Consider the following 22788-nt stretch of genomic DNA (forward strand, 5'->3'; position numbering starts at 1 on the left):
AACCCTGCTCCTGGTGTGCTACCGTCCTGCAGATATTCGCTCCAATCCTAATCAAACACAGCTGAAGCAGCTAATCAAGGTGTTCAGGGTTGCTTGATAATAACAGACAGGTGTGTTGGAGCTGGGTTGGAGCTGAGGTCTGCAGGACGGTGGCTCGCCGGGAGCAGGGATGGAGACACCTGCATTAGCATAACTATGGTCCTCAACCTATTACTGTATCTCACATATCTTATACTCTTCACTGTTTTTACCAAAGGTCGGGTAAAATGATTAGTGTTCAATATTACCAAATCTTGTATAGACAGCGTATTTTTCAACGTTGCCTTTCAGAGACAACAGCTCATGTCCCTACTGTAGTTAGTTTGTCAAATTATACAACATTTTTTACAGCAATGCCCAATGGTTAGCTGTCAGTGTTGGTGGCTGACCATGGTGGGCACTTCTGTTTAAACAGGCTCTCAATCATGTAAAAGGACTTATTCCATCCTGTGTGAGGCATTGCAAAGGCTGATCATAGAGAATTATCAATTTTAGTACCTTTTTCTGTAATTTTTGTAACCTTAGTGCTCTCTTAAAGATGTTACTTTTTCAGTGCCAGTGTTTTCTTTGTTAATTTTTTAAGCATGCAGAGCAGTTTTGAAATGATATACTGAAGCTCTGGTATGTTAATAAAAATGGCAATGTGTTCTTTTGTAATGACTATCACTAACTGGCAAGTTGGATTTGGATTCCTGACCAAAACCTAATTTTGTGACTTTAATTTTGTCTATTTACATGTTGTGTGTGCAATTTCTGAGGCTGTACTTTTTGCTGCGGAATGCTTGCTTGCTGAAATGGAGCTGATGTATTTAGTTTGGTTTGGGCACGTTTGCATCATATGGCAGCTTTTGTTCATTCAAGACTTTATTCCATCATTCACAGCAAACAAATGTAGTGATATTTTATTCTTGTCCCTAAGGCCACAAGACTTTAATGAACAAAAAGTCTCTTATTTCTTCCAACGGACAAAGGCCGAATTAACTGATGAAGAGACACTGTCTATATCCTTACCATCCTCACCAACAATAAGTAACATAAAAACCAACAAAGACGCTGTTGATTCAGCGTCAAAAGAACTAATGCCACCAAGGAGAACCAAGAAACAAGAGAATTCATCATTATTGACACTAGGTTGCGATTCAGCTGTGAAATCCTCTGAACCAGATACTCAGTGTGACAATATCTGTGTCATAAAACAAACATACTATTCCCAGAGTATATCACATAATGTACAGCATCATGGTGCAGATGTTACAGACTCAGAAAGAGTGTCAGAAACAGAAAAACTCTCCATCATTAAAAGTTCTTCAGCTACATTAGATGAGGGTCAATCTTTAGAGAAAGTGTTAGAGTCTCATCCAATACCTGTGCCATTGACACGAGGCAAAAAACGCCAGACTGCCACTTTAACTGATGATGCGTCTACGGTAGAGGCTGCTGAAAATGACACAAAGGTGGACAAAAATGTTGAGTGTCCATCAGGATCCCAAAAAGAGAAGTCCACACCCCAAGAAAATGTTCATCTTTTGTCTTCTAAGTTTCACACATTACAACCTGATAATTGGTCTGATGGGCAGGCACTAACAGTCACACAAATATATGCCCCTAAAAGGCAGAAGAGTAAAGTTCAATCTATTAAAGACACTGCAAGAGAGTCTGAAGTAAAGGGCTCAGATTTACCATTTGCAATGCCGCGTGTGAAGAAGGGTTTGAGTGGTTCATTTCCTGATGATCTTCCAACCTCCCCCTCCTTCTCTCTGGGGTATTCAGATAATATTGTTCCCCAAAATGAAGAGCCTCAAGATTCAAGTATGCTGGTCCCAATGCCCCGTCTGAAAAAACGTCTTAGTGGTTCTTTTCCAGATGACCTTCCAACCCCCCTATCTTGTGGGGATATAAGTAGCATTGGTCCCCAAAAAGAAGAGCATCAAGGCTCAGATTTACCGGTTGCAAGGCCACGTGAGAAGAAGCGTTTGAGTGGTTCATTTCCAGAAGAACTTCCTGAAAAAGAAGACCATCATGGCTCAAATTTACCAGTTGCAATGCCACGTGTGAAGAAACGTCTGAGTGGTTCATTTCCAGATGACCTTCCTGAAAAAGAAGAGTATCAGGGCTCAGATTTACCGGTTGTACTGCCACGTGTAAAGAAGCGTCTGAGTGGTTCATTTCCAGATGATCTTCCTGAAAAAGAAGAGTATCAGGGCTTAGATTTACCGGTTGTGCTGCCATGTGAGAAGAGGAATTTGAGTGGTTCATTTCCAGAAGAAATTCCTGAAAAAGAAGAGAATCATTTGAGTGGTTCATTTACAGATGATCTTTCTAAAAAAGAAAATCATCAGGGCTCAGATTTACCAGTTGCAATGCCACGTGTAAAGAAGCGTCTGAGTGGTTCATTTCCAGATGACTTTCCTGAAAAAGAAGAGCATCAGGGCTCAAATTTACCAGTTGCACTACCATGTGAGACGAAGCATTTGAGTGGTTCATTTACAGATGATCTTCCTGAAAAAGAAGAGTATCAGGGCTCAGATTTACCGGTTGCAAAACCACGTGAGAAGAAGAATTTGAATGGTTCATTTACAGATGATCTTCCTGAAAAAGAAGAGTATCGGGGCTCAGATTTACCGGTTGCAAAACCACGTGAGAAGAAGAATTTGAATGGTTCATTTACAGATGATCTTCCTGAAAAAGAAGAGTATCGGGGCTCAGATTTACCGGTTGCAAAACCACGTGAGAAGAAGAATTTGAGTGGTTCATTTCCAGATGAACTTCTGGAAAAAAAAGAGCATCGGGTATCAGATTTACCTGTTGTATTGCCGCGTGTGAAGAAGCGTCTGAGTGGTTCATTTCCAGATTACCTTCCTGAAAAAGAAGAGCATCAGGGCTCAGATTTACCGGTTGCAATGCCACATGAGAAGAAGAGTTTGAGTGGTATATTTCCAGAAGAACTTCCTGAAAAAGAAGAGCATCGTTTGAGTGGTTTATTTCCAGATGAACTTATGGAAAAAGAAGAGCATCGGGTCTCAGATTTACCTGTTGTACTGCCACGTCTGAAGAAACGTCTGAGTAGTTCATTTCCAGATGACCTTCCTGAAAAAGAAGAGCATCAGTGCTCAGATTTACCGGTTGCAATGCCACATGAGAAGAAAAAATTGAGTGGTTCATTTCCAGATGATCTTTCTGAAAAAGAAGAGCATCAGGGCTCAGATTTACCAGTTGTACTGCCGTGTGTGAAGAAGCGTCTGAGTGGTTCATTTACAGATGACCTTCCTGATCCTTCTGCCTGTCCACCACCTTTAGGACAATCAGTTGATGTTAGTATCTGCGAGGGAGTTCCAACTGATACAATCAAACCTGATATAGTTACCCATTTGGAAACGCACCTCAGTGCCAGCTTTTCTGGTGAGAGCTTCTCTGAAGTTTTATGTTTTGCAGACTCAGAGGAGGGACAGCTTCCCTTTTCGGAAAATGGACAATATTCTGTTGAAATTGCCAAAGAGGATTCCACACAAGACACGCAACTCCCCCCACAACTGAGAAACGAAGTAGGGATAGGAATCATGAATGTAAACACCTCAACTGCCCATGAAATGAAACTAAACATAAGAAGTGTAAAGGACTCTGATATGGTAAATGTTGAGCAGATTGCTACTGACCTGACAGCAGTCGGTGAAAAAGACATTGGTGCTGCACTTGATGAACATGTTTGTGAGGACAATTTGGGCCTGACCCCTGTAGATGACACGGGTGTTGGCTTAGATGTTTCTAGGTGAGTCTAATGGTTAAGAATCGTGCCATTTGCTGAAAAATTATTATAAGTGCTTCTGTTGATTACTGCAGGTGCTCTGTCTCTTTTGTGAAAGTTTTTGTTTTTGTTGCAAGTATACAAATATCTGGTGATATTTTTGTTGTTGTACAGTGTTTTACGCTCAACTACTTATCTGTGTTCTTTATACCAATGTCCCAATTAAAATTAAAATAATTAAATGGCAAAGTTAATGATATTGGTACTTGTTTGGTTTTATTGTCTAATTGGCTAAATTATCAAAATTAAATTTAATATAGCCTACATTCTAAATGCTATAGACGGTTTCATCGGACGCACGTGCGTTGTTGCGATTACGCGTCTGAGCGTAACTTTACTTCAGGTCTCTGTTTGTTTAATGGTCTGATTAGTTGCTAAACTAAACTCTTGAAAAAAAAATACCTTGTCGAAAATAATAAATTTTGGTTTCCTAAAGACGAGGGGAGATGGCGATTATGGATTAGCTCTATTTGATGGGAGGTTTGGCAGCCGATTTGTAGTTAATATTGCATACATTATATAGTACACATTTTACACAGTAACGTTAGCTAAGTGTAGTTTTTGTTACGCTTTGGCTATGATTTGAACTAAGGTAATCTACTTGTTGTTTATTGTTATTAGAAATAAACTACTCTAAAAGGACTTTGTTGTTATTAATTATTTGCGTAGGAAGTTACGTGTGTTCCACGAAAGCTGTTTGTTTATGTTGTTACTGCTGAAGCTGTCTATATCCACATGCGTTTAATACTGTATTGCAATACTTGTGTAGTCATTCTTTATTATTTTTCTATTTTTATTTTATTCTAGGCAAGAAACATCAGACAATACAGCTAATCTTCCTGTGCCAATGCCTCGCATAAAGAAACGTTTAAGCGCCTCGTTCCCAGAAGACAGTTCCATTCCCTCATCAGCTTATCAAAGTGAAGTTTCAGTAAAGGGCAGTGATGAACCTATAGTCCCCGTTCGTAATAAAAGGAGAGCTGCAGCAGATGCCATGGACCTCCAAGGAATTTCCACAAATAACACTGCACCCAATGAAACAGAGGTTGTTGGAGCTGCTGCTGACACTTTTACCTTTAAATTACCACAGTAACAGTGAATTAAGTTATGTTATATTTCATTTGTTTGTTCAATTCCAGATGGCAAGCTTGGTATACTCAAGTCAGTCTCTGTTGGAATGGTGCCAAAAGGTCACACAAGGCTACAAGGGTGTGAAGATCACAAATTTCAGCACCTCGTGGCGAAACGGCCTTGCCTTCTGTGCCATCTTGCATCACTTCCACCCTAATAAAGTGTAAGGCTGTATTGTTTGGAAGAAAGACGTGACCCTTGTTGTCTTAGGTTTTACAAAAGTTAATATATGTAGAAAATTTCTCAATCTTATTCACCATTTTGTTTAATAAATTTTCTGCCATCAGGAACTATGAAATGCTGGATCCATATGACATTAAACACAACAACAAAAAGGTGATCTTCCCTCTTTTCAAATATTTTCACTTCTTGTTTTAGTTCCTGGGTTATAATTGGTGCTGATGCTAACCATTTTCTAGTTGTAGCCGTTTTGCTTTTCCACTCTGATTTACCACCATGCTGAAAAACAGCTAGTCATACTTTCATACATTGTGTGGGTATTTTGCCAACTCTGCTGCCTTCAAAGCATACTAATATTGAGTACTTGCTTTCGACCTAGCTCTCTCACCTTGCACCTTTATAAAATGTGTTGATGTAGCTCTGGCTTCTTTGTAACTTAAGCATCCACATACTATATTGATGAGTGGCTGGTTATGGTTGCATGGCATCGAGATGGTATGCTGGCCCGTATGTGGTGTCTGGGGTTGGGACTGAACCTCAAGAAGAGTGCGGTTTTTCCAGCTTAGAGAACCCGTTTTCTCTGGGTTGTGTAGGATTTGGCTACGATACATCCACAGCTGTCTGCTGCAGATGTCAAGGTGATACTTGCCACTGTGCACAGCCACAGACTACACTGTAAAAAAATCTTAGGTTTTACAGTAAAAAATTGGCAGCTGTGGTTTCCAGAAAAGCATCATAAAAATACAGGAAACATGTTAACAACTGCACTCATGTTTGTAACTAGTAAATTTTTTTTTAATAAAATAAAATAAAATGTTAAGAGTTATGCAGGGAACGTCCTTTAACTTTTTTCATTGTAAATTTTATGGTGATTTTACAGTATTTTTAACTTATAAGGGTCATAAGTTTAACAATATTTTACCATAAAAGTACATGTATAATCCAGTTAAATTTAATAGAGATTTACACCATAAAATATATAGTACTTAACACATTCTACTGTCAAAAACACTACATTTTACCAATTAACAGGTTTTTACCATAGCATCTTTATTTTTTTTTTCAGTAAAAATTACAACGATTTTTTACAAGGTAGGTCAAAAGTTATCAGTCCTCCAGATGTAAAGGCTGGTGGGTCACATGGCACCAGCAGCCAACGTTATCCCATTCGGTCTACGGTACATGAGACTATTTCAGTTCTGGCTCAAGCGAGGGGGATTCATCTCTGAAAATCAGTTCAAGGTTATAAGGGTTATCTGCCAATGGCTTTATACCCTACTTGCGAAAAAGACTCTGGTTTCTTATTTTGGGTCCCACCCATGGACATATTTCCATCGCAGGATTTTCACTGTTTTCATGCTCTCTCAAGGGCTGGGGTGTGGTTTCCAATGCCCATCCAGCTCGGGGTCTGTAGGAGGGCCCCATCTCTCCTGGCACATAAACTGACTAAATGATGGCTGTGTTTCTTGCATTGAAACACTTCCTGCAAGTGCAATAGATCTTTCTCTAGGCAGAGACCAATCTCCTGTTCCCCTCATTGAATAGAGGAATAACAGGTTTGCCTGCTATGAGTGCCTCCCGAGTCTGGTTCTTAATTCTGATATCTTTCCTGGATGATGCTCCTTGAGAGCTTTACATTCGGAGAGACCTTTCTCAAGCACAGGATCGATCAATCACCCTTGGTCAGAGGTCTGGAAACTTTGGGTTTGATCCCTAGGGGCTCGAGCTCATAGATCAGGGGTGGCGAACGTCGGTCCTGGAGAGCCGCAGCCCTGCAGTTTTTAGCTCCAACCCTGATTAAACCTCACCTGTCTGAAGGTTTCTAGTAACTCTTTAGACCTTGATTACCTGTTCAGGTGTGTTTGATTAGAGCTGGAGCTAAACTCTGCAGGACTGCGGCTCTCCAGGACCGACGTTCGCCACCCCTGTCATAGGCCAAGTCCACACGGACACGGGTATATTTATAAATCTGAGTTTTCCCTAAAAAAAAATCCCGTCCACACGTGCTCGATTTAAATTAAATATTCATCCACACGATAAGGCAAAAGCACGCTATCAAGCGCTGTCAAGAGCATGCCACACCAGCAGGCGGGGATATAACCCGAATCGTGTTCCACAATATAGTGAGATAACTGAGCATCTATCTGTATACATGTTAGAAGCCCTGTTAGCACAGTATATTATTAGCAAGATATGTCCGCCATTGCACAGAATCATCAACAAAGCAGTCAGCGGTGCACAATCTTGACGTCAAACACAGTAGATAACGGCGCACACTCTGACGTCGCAAGGCAAAACCCCCGGTTTTACTCTCTACACGACACCACTGTAACCGGGGTTTCTTAAAAAGCTCACCCTGGCCGGGGTTTTCAAATATGCTCGATTTCAGTGCCTTGATACTGCAGTTTCGTGTGGACGAACGGCTGAACCGCGTGAAAAAACTCACGGTTATAAAAATACCCGTGTCCATGTGGACTAGGCCATAGATTCTGGACTTTTAACTTAAGTTGTTGAGATGATTTTTGTTAGGAGACAGATTGTTATGAGTGTTATATTACCTAACATCCCAACTTTTCATATCGTTCCCATGTTTCTATATGAGACTTAACTTTCTCAAAATTTCTCATCTAAATTTCTTCCTTCAACTGCATTCATAATTCCAAAGACTTTTTTTATTAAAGAAACGTTTATTTAATTTTGAATTCTGTGATTGACATAATTATGACAAGTGTGTTTGCTCACAGGCATTTGATGGCTTTGCTGAACTTGGAATCTCCAGGCTGATAGAGCCCTCAGACATGGTGCTGCAGGCAGTGCCCGACCGGCTCATTGTGATGACTTATCTCAATCAAATTCGCACCTTTTCCACGGGTCAGGAGCTAAGTGTCATACAGATTGAAAAGAACAGCAGTGAGTCCAGTTATGCTGTGGGTGAGAAGAGAGAGGAAGCTGACCCCGAAGCTGCTGCTCGCTACTGTGCCGAACGACTCCAGAGCAGCGGCATCACTCTTGAGAACAGTGCGAACTCGGCTGAAGGAGAAGTTAAGGGAGATTCTGGTGCTTTGATGCCACTTCCAAGAACCAAGAGAACGCAGGGCCTAAGCCAAGCTGGAGGTTCAGGGGGCACACAGCCTCCAGTGGCTCCACCTAGAACTCCATCCAAGGCTTTTTCTCATGTTAGAGATGCAGATCTAGTAAAAAAGCGCAGATCCCAGCTACGGGAAAGTTCACTGGATGAAGCTGATATGCAAGAACAGCAGAGTGCTATAGAGGTAATGCATCTAATGCTGGGTACACACCAAAAGATAATCGGGCTTATTTTGGGCCGATTTCCCCCCCTTCCGACAATCCTAACTATGTCCGGATTATCTTCATGGTTCTACAGATTATTTTATCAGATTTTTCCTTGGTGTGCGGTGTGTTAAGAGTGTCCGAACCTGATTGGAAGAACGTTGGAGTCGCCCCGATCGGAAATTGTAAATATTAAACATGATGTTTAGGAAGGGACCCCGAGGACAAACGCGCGTGAAACGAAACAATATCCAGTCAGAAAGCGAGATGATGGAAGACGGAAGCAGTCATGGTGTGGCACAACTTGAAGTTGATGTGGACAGCAGAGATGGAGGATCAGCTTGTCGATTTGTGGCAACCGCACGGATGTTTATACCCCGTTTTTATCCTAATGTTTGTGGTCTATCACATTTTGAAAATCTTATAAGATGTAAAAAATCTTTTGGTGTGTACCCAGCATAAATTATACAATATTTTAAATTCAGTAGAATACAATATCTCTTTGGGAATATAGTTTGAATGGAGGCTCACGTGAGAATTATACAAATGAGTACAGCATACATACTGACAAGCAAAACAGTGCTTATTGTAATGTACTGTGCTTGAGTAGAATAAGTACAGTAGCAATATCACATATCTAAAATTGAAATAATTAGGGATATGTGGCTTGCAATACTGTACATCTATGTGCTCTGTCCATTCATGCATTCTTTATAAAATGAGATTTTAATAGAACATGTACAATTAAGGTAATTATTTAATCTTCCCGAGCCATGCTTAATTTTGTAAATGCTGCTCTACATTATGTTTTTTACCCAGTCTACATCGGGCCAAGCAGAAACTGAAGGAAGAAGTTCAGAGTCACGTAAGAACACACTTTAAATTAACACACTTTAAATTGCTCAAAATATATTATATAATTAATAATTTTCAAAGATGTTTTGCATTAATGTCTGACATTGATAGATTATAATAAAATATTTTCTCTAGTGAGCAAGAAGTGGAAAATATGTGTGTTAATTCTATGAAAATATAATCTTAATATCTTTAATACTGGCTGGCTGAGTAAGTTAAATCAAACTTTCAATGAGTGAAGTCAAACTATGATGCTCCTAGTCTCTTAATCAGATTATTTTTGATATTTTATTTCACATGCGTCATAAGTCTAGGTAAAGTTTAAAAGTATTTGTAAAAACTATTGTATGCATTTGGATGACGTGTCTTTCTGTTTGTGTGCATGTATAGAAAACGTAGCGGTTGCTGAAGGGGGCGCCACAGGAGACAAGCAGGTCCTCAATTGTGCCAAATTTTCATTCGTCTTTCATTGCATTTAATTTTTTTAATATTTAATCGTTTAAATCTTGGTTTTAAATAGATTCTTGCACATACGTCATAGTGTCACATATGTCTACATTCAGGAGCACACTATGGTATTTGCATGTGTGTTTATCATTTTGTGTGTGCAGGATGTCAGTCAGTATGTGTTGAGTGAGATGCAGGCCCTGGAGACTGAACAGAAGCAAATAGATCATAGGGCAGATATTGTGGAGAGGAAACTGAGAAAACTTATGGAATCTGGTAAGTCAGTGGAAATTAAAGATTGGGAATTGGTTGCTGGGTGAGTTTCACGTCTTTGTAAACGAAAGTTCAATGCATTTTAGGAAAGATTGTTCAAGTGCACCTATGCAGCCATTGTAGAGATGGGGGGTAAAACATCAAACACCCAAAAATTCTCGGGCCAGCATCATGTGTCCAAGTTTCAGTCGGAACTGTTCTGTTTCATCGTGGGCGGTCTGAGAGCGGGGCTTTGAGTGTAGAATACCGAACTTGTTCTTTAAGGGCAAACAGAAGATGTTGGCCTAAGTAGATAATCATACTGTAACTATCATTAATTGATTAATAAATGAACACATTATCACTTATTACTAAAAGTAACTATAGTGTTTTGTAAATTAAGTAACATCCATGGAATTGTCAAAATGTTCTTCCACTTCATAAAGCAGCTCATTCTGTATAGGGTGCTGCATAATAGACAATGCAGTGAATCATTTCAAACTTGTGATATCATTGTGTACCTACAGGTAATGATCGTGTAGAAGAAGAGAAACTGATTCAGGAGTGGTTTACCCTGGTCAACAAGAAAAACGCTTTGATCAGGCGACAAGACCATCTACAATTATTGTATGTGATTTCAAACTGTTTCTCATTTACTTCTGTTGTATTCAGTTAAATGATTGGATATCTACAATTCCTAATTTAAAGATTGATTGATTAACGTAACATTTGACAATTTCTGCTCTTTTACAGACAAGAGGAACAAGATTTAGAGAGAAGGTTTGAGCTGCTGAAGAAAGAGCTTCAAGATCTAATGGCTGTAGAAGGTTTAGCATTCTTTTCAAATTTATAAATTCATTCTAGTGAGATAAAATGGAAAATATATCCAGGAGCATGTGCATGTGTTTAAAACATTTCCCACTTTGTGACATGTTGCTAGTTTCTTACTTCTTACTTAATTTTATATTCTAATAGTTCCCTTTTTTCATATTCTGTTTTTGTTCCCACAGAATGGAAGAAAACACAGGCTCATAAAACCAGAGAGCAGTTGTTGTTGCAGGAGTTGGTGTCTTTAGTTAATCAGAGGAATGAGCTAGTGCATGACATAGATGCCAAAGAACGAGGGTGAGATTTAATATTTATATGGCAAAATAGGCACAACCTGTTAAAGGGTGATGGGTACTCTTATCTGGGTTTGGCTAAAATTCCAAGCTCAGAGCACTCCCCTCAGATAGGGCGCCAAATATACTTTATCTCATTTCCTATCAATTACATGTTAATGTGAAATCGTAAAAAGAACTTTGACGCAATTTTCTAAATGTTCTAAACTATTGTGAAATAATGGCATTTCCATTAACTAATGACTGTGTGACTAATTTTGCTGTCTGGTGATAAGTCATCTGTATTTAACAGTAGGCTACCGTCACACCGACATGCGGATGACATCAAAATACAGCGACTTGAAAGCATACAGAGCAGCCCGAATTGCTATCGCTGTATTCTGATGTCATGTGGTTGTCGGTTCTTGTGAAGCTACATGAAGTCGAACACACCTCTTTGTCGAACTCACTTGTCTTGTCGTCCAACCAAACATACCGCTCCATCATTGAAGAATGTTAATGTGACTTTTACGCATGTAATGCGAAGAAACATTGCAGTTTTTTTGAAGTTTTATGAAAAATCATTAATTGCATTTTCAAATTCGCACAATTTGAAGGGTAATGGAAATGCAGCTACAGACATTTTCGTCATAAAAATTACATCCAAAGATTATAACAAACTCTAAGTATTAACTTCAGTATGAAACTCATCAGCATTGTAGATAGGAATGATGCTAAATTGTATGGCTCGCTCAAGTCGTTTGCATAAAGTTGGACTTTATTGCATTCGTATTAGCTGCTGATATTTATGTGATATGGCCACCTCTCATTAAGGAAGAATGTTGTCTGATAGCTACATTTAGAAAATGTAAGCATTTTTATTTGTATTGTTTTTTTTCTTTACTTTCTGTCTCTCTCTCATCCACAAGGGCTCTTGAAGAGGATGAAAGGTTGGAGAGAGGTCTGGAATTGAGGCGCAGGAAGTATGGAAGTCGTAAAGAAAAGTGTGTGTTACAGTGAGGGATGATTTGAGCCTGCATCTATGCGGGACTGTCTCTTTAAACACTCAACGGACTATAGTGTGGTGTGTGTGGACCATATCACAATAAATGACAAAGAGTAGATCAGCCCCTCAGTCTACATGTTGAAAAGTATTCTGAACAGTCAGTAATGCTTATTTTGGGTGAATTAAGAGTTTTGATCTTTTAAAAAAGTCTGCAGATATCTTGTGTGAAAAAGTCAAATGGACTGCTCTTTTTAAAATATGTACAATTTATTTAAAAGTGTACAAACTATGGCTTTTGCAGTGTTACTTACCTGCAGTGTTATTTAATTTGTTTGTATAACTGGGATGATGAACATTCATTGTAATTAATTCTGACCTACAAAGCTATGTATAATGTTACATAATCCTTAAGTTGAACAATGTTGATGTTTAGTCCAAGTTTAAAGAATAGAAACAGGTTTGTGATGTGCAAAACCAGAAAAAACAAATCTAAGCTTTTGGGAGAATGTTTTCTCTTAGGTCATTCAAATGTGTAACAAAAATTGTTTTAGCCAAACAAAAAGCAATGTGGTGATTTACTGTACCATATAGTGGTATACACTTAGGTTTACACAAACTGATGTATGGGAGATAATAAGCATTTTAACTTTGCACAAAGAAACCATACATATTTTCCAATAGTGCACTATGTTTGGGTTTTTATGCTAATGATTTGCACACTCTGGTACTTCCAGTTTACCCGTTGCCTGATACACAGAAAACTAATCTTTGTTTGTGTTTAAGTGACATTTTTTTTGTCGTAGGACTGTGCCTTAAGACTGAAGTGAATTTAACAAATGTTATAAGTATTTACAGTGAATATTACAGTTATACATATTATTAGGTATTTAAAACAAAATCAATTCAGAGGAAAATTCTGGATATTTTGTGTTGGATTGCTCAGAGAATTTTGTTCTATGTTGGTCAAAAGCAATGTATATTAAAACAAGCGACCTTTTTAGCTAGATCCTGCTCACGTTAAGGTGTAAACAGAATACATGCACTCTGGAAATGGCTGGGTTGTTTTTGACCCATAATGGGTAAATATTGGACAGAACACATGCTGGGTTAAAAATGACCCAATTTTGGGTTGTTGTTATGCAACCATGGGGTATAATAACCCAGCAGTTGGGTTAAAATAACCAAGCATTGGATCAATTTTTAACCCAGCATATTTACCCATTATGGGTCAAGGGTGACCCAGACATTTTTAGAGTGTGGAATGTGTCAAAAGTGAATGTGCATGCTTAAGTCTAAGCATTTTTCCTCTAATATTTAGGTACTGTACTATTGGGATTTTGCAGTACTTGGCAGAATGAGGTTGCAAAAGCATTCTAAGTAGTGAATCCGCACTTGACAAAAGTTTTACTGTTTGGTCTGTGATTTTATCTTTAGGTGCCCAGTTGTTTAGACTTTATGCTCTTTGCATTATCCTTTTCTGGGCACATGTTTGAAATATTATTATTTGTCATTATTTCTATTGTTACACCCCCAGAGCTGACACATTTGGAAAATAAAAGGGTTTACAATTCTGTTTTGCATCTGAAATGGGTGGTAGGGAAGACTGTGTAAACACGTTTCAGTATATCTAAAGACATTTTAACAGTGACATAGCAGGGGAGACCGAGCAATTGTAATATACTCAATTAGTGAGTGCTATTGACCTTATTGCATGTGCATTTTTATGAGTTTCCCTTTCATGCACTAGATTTATAGGAGGAGAGTAGGTGTACAATATTTTTTCTTCTGCTGTCTGCAAAATTAAACTTACATTTATTTTATCTCTAGGTTACTGATAAAAAAAATAAGATAACTATGCGAATATATATGTGGCTAGCCAGCATATAAGATTTTGCAACCCAGTATCACGCTAAAGCGTGTAATAGACACGCTGGTCCACTAGAGGATGCGTGTCAATGTCACGCTTTGCCTCCTCCAGGCGTGAAAATGACACGCATTTATGAGGATGATAACCAATAGGGGGCGATAATTTCTTATTGCCAACAACTTCAACAAGAGAAGCGACGCAGTGATATTGCGTTCTCTGGAGTTCCATGGGTAAGGCTTTCTTGGAAATTTGGTGATTAATGTTACTAAAATTGAGTAAATCCTGTGTTTATGTTAAGTCTTTGTTGCAACCTCAGCAATATAATATCACCGCAAAGGCAACAGACAAGTCAGTGCACGCGTTTGGTCAGAATCCAATTGGCTCATATTTAGGACATAGTTGTTTGTTCAGGTGCGGTCATTTAAGAAATCCTAAAGTTGGTGCAGCATAACATTTAATTTGCGTGTGTGGACTATGGAGTTATCTATAGTGGTTTTTACGTTACTAAGGTCAGAAACATTATTGGATGACTGTTTGATAATCAGCTAATGTATTAATCACAGAATGCTGCAGTGACTGCATTATATTATGTTGCTAAACAGTTGTTCTAGCGTTTTTAAACCAGTAGTTTTATTAATTTCGCGCGGAATGCAGTTCGTGAAATAAGCTCTAAATGAAAAAATAACCGATTTAAGTGAATAATTGTGTTCATTGTAAATCTGCTCATCTAAACATACAAGGCGGAACCAATCGATCACAGAGAGCGATCGCTGCTGACACCGTCAGCAGCACTTACATTCAGATTACAATAATATTTCACATTATTACATTCAGATTACAATAATATTTCACATTATAAGTGTTTTTATATCAAATAAATGCAGCCTTGGTGAGCAGAATAGATTTATTTAATTATTTAATATTATTTATATAATAAGGCTAGTTTGTGCAGTTACATTTATGTCAATTGATCGTTAGAATGGATTAAAATTGATTGTGTTATGTTCTGTAATTGTTGTTAATAAATCTGTCAGAAGAAAGTGTGTAAAAGTTTGACTACAGTAACCATATCTAACCAAGCTTCAAGTACCAAGATAATTATTTCATTTATTTCTCATCAGATCAACTGTTCATTTATGCAGTTTATGCTTTATTTATAGGTAGCATAACTGTTACCTTTTTGTTTACAGTTCTGCATATATAATATGACAAACCTATAGGAGACTTTGCTGTAAGAGAATTAATCATGTTTTTGTTTTCTTTTCTCAGGTCCGGTCAGTACCCACCACCCTTCCCTGTTCACACACAGTTTATACTTTTTCTTAGAAAACCAACGGCTCTTTTAAGAGCCAGTTCAATAGACCCTTTTACAGCCCACGTGATCAAATAGCCTGCGTGCGCATTTTGGCAACAGAAGTGATGTTATTTCCCAGTGGTTCTAACGTGTAAGCAACTCAGAAAGTTTATTAAAACGATTTCCCCACATCAAAACGTCTGGTTGTAGCATTTGGTTGCACTAATATAATATATGTTTAGTATTTGGCCATCTTCTAACGTCTTCTATCCACTCCACTATAGTACACGGATCTGGTAACTGTGTAGAAGATAAGTCAACTTTTTAAACTAACTTTCTCTGTCTGTGTTGCTTCACTGCTGATTCTTGCCGTGCTTCCGTTGCCAAACTGCGTGCGCATACGTTGCCACGTCATCATTGTGTACAAACAGTAAAAGGGTCACTCACTCACTCTTTCGCAAGCTTCTCTGTTTTCAAGTATTGTAATTTTATTCATTTTACTCTCTCTCTCACTGTCCAAAACACTTAGCCTATGCCTCTTTGTCTGTCCAATGTAGTATTGTTGAAATGGCTGCTGAGCAAGACAGAGGGAGAGCAGAGGGTTTTATTTTCATAGCAGACATGCTTCTTGCTTAAATCAAGGTGAGTATATTTGTTGAGATTGTGTTCTTGCAGTATTGTGATAATTCTAAAGTGTGTGATTTAGAGTGCAAAAATTGTGTGAACTGCTCAAGAGTTGGCTGTATTTCAGTATTACCATACAAGGCACACTTTCTTTTATGCAAGGCAGAGGAACCCAAGGGCAAAGCAACAGCCATTAAAGGGAGTACATTTAATGTCAGATAGGTGGAGAAAATGCTGAAGGAGGTCCACTACTAAAAAGCAGCAGAAGTGAAGAGATACAAAGCTTCAGCTACAGGTATCCATGTTCTACCAGATTATTTGTGATTTGTCAGCCTCAATTTTTCTAAGCTATATTACTGTGCCCATTGTTAATGCTTTCTCACAAATTATTGAACTTCTCTTTTCAGTCTGTTTATTGCCTACAGTGAGACCTCCACATTTCTGCACTTGTGATCATGCAAACATCCAGTGTAGAGCACTTCACCTGCCCGGCATGTACACCCAACAATGCTTGCTCTTTGTGCAGATGGCAACAGAAAAACCTACAGATTCCGTCAGTCAAAAGAGTAAGTTCTTTTACTCTTGTAGTTTTAAGGAAAAAGAAACTTTTTGATTTAAATCCATCATTTGAAATGTGTAATTTTTGCTTTATTAAATAGTTAATGTATCCCAGCTGTTGTGAGCTTATATAATACGTAAGGAATATTTGACAGTGGGCTGCTACGCAGCAGGTGTGCATTATTTTCAAATAATTTAAAGGACTGGAGTCAATTATTATGCTTATACCACAGTTACCACAAACATTGCTTTGGGTATTTTAAGACATTTGGCAGGTTAGGTGTGCGTTTTACAAAAATAATCATTTGGATATGGGAATGTGTGCTGGCACCCAAAGTGGTTAGTTTAATAGCTTGGTCATTCATTATTACATATCAATTTGTCACCCTGACTTTCAACTAGTTTGTGTACCTGAAGTAGAGAAAGCAGAAGATTAACTTTTTAATGCTCCATGAATCCTGAAAAACCTTTAGTTTAAAAGTAAACCTTTATTGTCTACAATCATTATAAAGATGCCTGTTGGTGTGATGTAATTTGAAACTAACAGAAAAGTAAGCAAACTTGATGAAGAGGGCCTTGAGGTGGTTGTTTGCAGACACGGAGTGCTACTCAAAGCTCTTAATGTGCCGGGGAGTAATATTTTCTTATCCTCCTATACCTACCTGCAGAAGGAGCTTCAAGCAGCCACAAACGGAGAGTTCTTTTGAACAGATATTGCTTGCAAGTATGCGCCATACCTTGAGAAGGCGTCAGTCTCCATGTTGGAACTCAGACCTTTACTGCAGATGAGACCTTTCCTTTCTGTCATGCATGCCAAGGCTCATTCAACCAAGTGTCAGGTAATGCATATTCTTTATGGTACCATTTGAAACTGTATTTGTATTACTTATTAATACACTGTAACTGTTTATGGTTGTAATATAGGTGTCACACATTTGTTAGATAATCTGGCAAAGATCAGGAAGGTGCTGGTACAACTGCAGTTGAGGAGGTCAAAATGGTCAACAGCTACCTGTCTCGTTGTGGCCTCACAACCAAGTATCTAATTGATGCCTATTTATAATATTTTAGGAAACCTGTCTTTATTTTTTCACTTTTTTATTCTTTCTGTCTAGTACTTTGAGATTGCATAAGAGTAAGCTGTAACTGTTCAAAGTACATAAAAAATTGGCATGCAGTTCTCTCTTAAATTTTAAACTCAATTGTCAGTTTCTGGGTTCATTGAAATACGACAAGCATTAATGGGACCTTTCTTCCTTCATTACATACATGTCTTGTTAATAGCCAGGAATGACATGCTAACTGTCCATGCTATTGGGTGGAACCAACGGAAGCAAGAAGGCCTTCAGCATTATCCAGCAGATACATCAAGGTCTTATATTATGACTGAGTTATATAGACACAAAGATTTTTCTCACTTTTAAAGATTGCAAGGACAAACATATTTTTATGGCATTCTTTCAGAAAGGCTGAGTCTCAGAGACGGGAAGATTTGAGCAGTGAACTGGGGTGTCCTGAGAACATTGTGAATCAGTGGGTACAAGGTGTCAAACAAAAGGCTACTGATGGTAATGTATTTTATGGACATTATTAAAATTGGTTTACAATATTGCAGTGTGATAATCAATTTTGTAACTGAGAATCTTTGCCATGTATAAGTATTTAATTAAAGGTATGTCCTGTTTTAATCGCAATAAACTTGTGTCCTTGTAAACTCCTTTGAGACATTAATTTGATTTGGGACATGTACAGCCTAAAAGACATCATAATCATTTACTTGTATTATTTTTTTTGCTTTAGGATTTGGTAGGTACCAGATGTGATGACCTACACAACCTTCAGAAATGAATTGAACAAATGTTTCTTAGTCTTCATCGAAAAGCCAGCCTTTTTAATCACACTGGTATGTTGATAACTCATCTAAAACATTTAGTCATTTTTGTTGATTGCAGTTATACCAGGGGTATGTTGAATGCTGTATTCTGATTGGCTGAGAAATGTTCTGTGGGTATGCATTAATTTCTGATAACTGCACACCTAACTTGTCAAATGTCTTAAAAATAGGCACCAGAGCAATGTTTGTGGTAACCGTGGTATAAGAGGAATAATTGACTCCAGTCCTTTGAATTATTTGAAAATAATGCACACCTGCGGGGCATCCAGTTGGCGTCGTGCCTCATTGCACCAAATGTGCTTTTGCACCAAAAGTGCTTTTGAGAGAAACAACAGATAAAGAACAAACATAATATTTTTTGTCTGTACTTTTAAATTATTGAATGACACAATTACAATATTCATTTTAATTTTACTGCTACTCTGAAGATTTAGTCCATTATTTTTCATTAGGGTGATGTTGAAACTAGGTCTTCAGCAGGCTTACACCACATGTGATATAAGGAGAATTATTTAAAGGCTCATAAGCAGCATAAGAAGTTGTTCTTATATAGATATAAGGATAAAGGGAGACAATCTTTACTGTGTGAGTGTTTCTTTTTAACCTCTCATAGCCGACTTTCTGAATCAAATATTTTGCACCCTGCACCAGATTATGGGCTGTACATGCACTGCTTTTGTTTTGCTTGCTTTTCAGAATATACCAGTCAAAATTGTGTTTAAGATGTTGTTATTTGTGTGACTTCAGAATCCAGCAACACCCTCACCAAGAAGATTTCAAAAGTGCGCCTTCAAGAAGCAAAGATCATTGTGAAGAGGGAGATGAGACACCACTGCACCGCAACTATCTCAGAAGCCTGGCTAGGAACATCAGGAAAATGATATCAGAAATGTCTTCAGGCAAAAACAGTGGTAAGAGGCTAACTTTTATTACCATCTTGCAATGATACATGCCATTGGTTTCTATAAATAAGGTTTACAAAAGTCTCAAGACACATGTTAGTTTCACATTCTAAAATCAAGTTCCTTTGTCATTTGGTGATAAAAATCACAGCTAATCTAGATGATTAGACGCACTGAATAGCAAATACGACAATAAAACCCCACTCATTTTTAGATCCGGAAGTGTTACGTTATAGTTTTCTTGTGGTTGGATCTTAATGATCTGTAGTTCTTTACATAGGATAGAAACAAAGAAAATCAAGACACAATGAAAGCATGGCAATTGTTGTATATAGTTTAGAAAGGAGTACATGGAGGTATTTAAATTTATTTCCTAATAGTATAATGTAATTAGTAATACTAATGTGAAATCTTTAGGAATATAATTGGACCTTCATAATGAAAGCAGTATTAACATAATGTACAAAATAAGCCTCAAGTAAAACCTCTAAGTATTTTCATGCATCCCTTCAATTTTTTCCTTTTAGGCAGTTTAAGTGAAGAGTGTCATCGCTGGCTACTGTGTCGTCTTCAGAAAAGGCTTGCAGATGTAGAGAAGAAGTTCTACGTTTGCTCAAGTTACAGCCAGGCTTTAGGACAGTGTTCTTCACTCCCAACCCTGGAGCGCCGCTGTCCTGCAGACTTTAGCTTTAACCTTAATCGAACACATCTGAAAGCTAATCAATGTCTTCATGATCTCTAGAAAATCACAGGTACGTGTGTTTGATTAAGGTTGGAGCTAAGCTCTGCAGGACACCGGCTCTCCAGGATTGGGAGTGAGGAACACTGCTTTAGGACCAAATGCTGTTTCTCTGCTTGAGGATGAGCCTGAGGAGATACTGGAGGACCACAAAGAGCTGGATTATGAGAGTTCAGATGACATTTTGGATTTGGAACTCTGAACTGGTGTATGCATTTAGACTGTGTGTCACACTGAACTGCAGGTGTGTTTCATGGAAAACATAAAACTATTTGGAAATGTAATGGATGTCTGATGCAGTGCTTTTATTTTAGACAACCGTTTCCTGCAGTCTGTAAGCAACATTAGCCTCATAGATTGATGGGAAACTACTGTTAAATAAGTTTTTGTATGATAATCCATATCTCCATTTACAAGCAGCAGGTTAGCTATTAGGTTTCCCCTCCACCTCCAATGTTTCACAGACTACTCCTACAGTCAACTGTGTTACTACAACTTGCAAATGCCACAATCCTCTTGCAGTGGTTACTTCACCAAACTGTGCCCATATCATCTTGTCAACATAATGACATTTACTGTAGAAAAATGTGCAAATCTATTTTGCCTGTGTTACATATGTTACTATTATTGTTATATAGTTTTATACTGTATAAAGTTTTTTTCACAGTGATTGTGGATACGTTTGGAGTGAACTAACTATGTCATTAGATGAAATACTTTACATAAATGACTGATCAATAGCCTACCCATATTTGATGCATGAGTTAATACTGTTGTTACCTTTTCAATGAAAGGAAATGTTTAACAATGCCATTTTCTTGAGGTAATTATTAAACTGTTTCATATATGTACCTGCAAAATTGTTTGCTAAAGCGTTGTTTACTTTTCCCTGTTTTGAAAATGAGATGTAAAACTGCTTTATTTATTTATGCCTTAAAAATATATGATAGTTTAATACAGGGTAAATATTAATAAAAACTTGTTAATTAGTTAGTATATACAGTTGTGTTGTATTATTTATGGCATAGTTGTTATAATTAATACAAGTTTTTCATTACACTGCTGCATAACTTTGCTCTATAATAGTAGGGTATTAATACTAGACAGTTCAAAGATGATTAACTTTTAAGTTATGTGTACTATCAATACATATATTTACATATAGTATGTGTGAATGCTTTTGGTCTTTGATTAAATGCTTGTCAGCACGGGAAAGTGCTTTGTAAATAAAGTTATTTTTATTATTTGCTGTGTTTTTTGTATTAAAACCTAAAAGTTAGACATACTAAACTTAACCCAAAGAAAATGAATACAATAGGATAATTGGAGACCCTAAAATTTCTCTGGAGTGTTGTTTCTATTAGTAAATCAGTGATGGTGACCAGTCCGACTTGAGGGTGTAGCATACACCGCGTAGCCCAACCAAACAGATAAGCAATGGATGGATAGAAATAAATAGCCAGCCCCTAACATTTAGTGCCTAAATTTCAATCTGAAACACAATTATAAATAATGACATTTTAAATGATTTCTTAGCAATATCAGTATCTTTCCCCCCAATACGTTTACCTTACTTAGGCCTATATGTGTCTGTGGTCAGGCTGTTAGCTTAGCAACTAGCATGAACTCGTTTGAATTCTTACAATATGTTTTATTGTTTGGCAATAGCATGTCTGTTAGAAAGTCACTTTATACTATAGTTCTTTTGAAAAGATGTAAACAATACTGGTCCAGAGGCACTTCCTGTTTCAGTTTGTGACTGTTATTTCACAAATAGGCTACATCATTATCTTTAAGATGTTTGTTTAACTTTTTGACTCAGTTCTATATGTTCTGTTGGTTGTAATTTATCCCAACATTTATCTAGTGTTAAAAAACTGAAACAGGAAGTGCTTCTGGACCACTGTTTACATCTTTTGAAATGGTCTATTTACAACCCTAGTTTGCAAACCTAAGAACTACATATTTAACAGTCTATATTACACTGCAACAGGGAAATTATTTGTATAGTGTTTTTCATGTCTGGAATATTAAACCCTAATGGAAAAAACAGCATAGACCAGCATAATTCCCATGCTGGTTTGGTGCTTGTTTAGCTGATCACCAGCATACCAGCACCAAAACACAACATATAGCATGCTGTTCTTGCTGGTATGACCTGCATGGGATTGGTGGTGGTATGCGATGACCACCAGCACCAACCCAGCATGGGAATTATGCTGGTCATCAGCAAACCAGCACCAAAACACATGATTTCCCTGCTGGAAAAAACAGCATACCAGCATGAGTATGCATTTAGGGTTATGCAGAAGTGAAGCACAATAGTGTTGTCAGAATTAAAAATTATACATGACAGCAAAGTGAAATTTAATTTGTATCACGTTTTGTGATGCTATCTATTAGTGATCACACCAAACAGTACTCCTCATGATGGAAGAGTTCAAAGGCTTTGTAAAACAGTTCGTCTCATCATTGTAGTCCCTTTCCTTTTCTGAATGATGAGACTCACATATATGCATCATTTTTATAGTTCAGAGGTCAATATATCAAAGCAAAGCAACTGTATATTTGGTTTAGTCCTATGACAATTTCACTCTGCCCACTCAGCCCTTGTATCACACATTTCAAAGACATAAAATGGTCCAGTGCATTTGTCAGACATAGTATTCAATTCCTTAATGAATTTTTTTCTTATTTGAATCAAACACTACTGTGGGCCTCATAACAGTGTTATTATAGATGGCCCTCAAAGCAGCAACAGTTGAGGGGGGGGCTGATCACATCCCAATTAGCTTCAAGTAATGTAC

The 22788-nt window shown here is 37.7% G+C and overlaps 1 protein-coding gene and 1 long non-coding RNA gene across 15 annotated transcripts in view; both read left to right on the top strand.

Moving 5' to 3' along the window:
• ehbp1l1a (EH domain binding protein 1-like 1a) overlaps positions 1 to 13676 on the top strand; it is a 54322-nt gene extending 40646 nt beyond the window's left edge. For all 6 annotated transcript variants that reach the window (XM_073859821.1, XM_073859825.1, XM_073859823.1 and 3 more), the window contains 12 exons: positions 959 to 3805; positions 4649 to 4886; positions 4981 to 5135; positions 5260 to 5308; positions 7897 to 8424; positions 9263 to 9308; positions 9689 to 9732; positions 9910 to 10021; positions 10525 to 10624; positions 10751 to 10824; positions 11008 to 11122; positions 12027 to 13676. In XM_073859821.1, the coding sequence (XP_073715922.1) occupies positions 959 to 3805; positions 4649 to 4886; positions 4981 to 5135; positions 5260 to 5308; positions 7897 to 8424; positions 9263 to 9308; positions 9689 to 9732; positions 9910 to 10021; positions 10525 to 10624; positions 10751 to 10824; positions 11008 to 11122; positions 12027 to 12117 (4399 nt within the window). In that variant the 3' untranslated portion in view covers positions 12118 to 13676. The remainder of the gene's footprint in view (positions 1 to 958; positions 3806 to 4648; positions 4887 to 4980; positions 5136 to 5259; positions 5309 to 7896; positions 8425 to 9262; positions 9309 to 9688; positions 9733 to 9909; positions 10022 to 10524; positions 10625 to 10750; positions 10825 to 11007; positions 11123 to 12026) is intronic.
• A 313-nt stretch (positions 13677 to 13989) lies between these two features.
• On the top strand, positions 13990 to 20977 carry LOC129454053 (uncharacterized). Of its 9 annotated transcripts, XR_012360366.1 has the most exons (11): positions 13990 to 15741; positions 15822 to 15906; positions 16051 to 16183; positions 16296 to 16454; positions 17115 to 17285; positions 17371 to 17484; positions 17731 to 17818; positions 17911 to 18014; positions 18247 to 18349; positions 19088 to 19251; positions 19770 to 20977. It is a non-coding gene; the product is annotated as an uncharacterized lncRNA (long non-coding RNA). The 9 variants fall into 9 exon arrangements; XR_012360362.1 differs by having other exon boundaries at positions 13990 to 15906; positions 17371 to 17616; XR_012360360.1 differs by having other exon boundaries at positions 13990 to 15906.
• The last annotated feature ends 1811 nt before the right edge of the window (positions 20978 to 22788 follow it).

Source organism: Misgurnus anguillicaudatus, chromosome 21 (assembly GCF_027580225.2).
Source record: "Misgurnus anguillicaudatus chromosome 21, ASM2758022v2, whole genome shotgun sequence".
In the NCBI taxonomy this organism is placed as follows: Eukaryota; Metazoa; Chordata; class Actinopteri; order Cypriniformes; family Cobitidae; genus Misgurnus; species Misgurnus anguillicaudatus.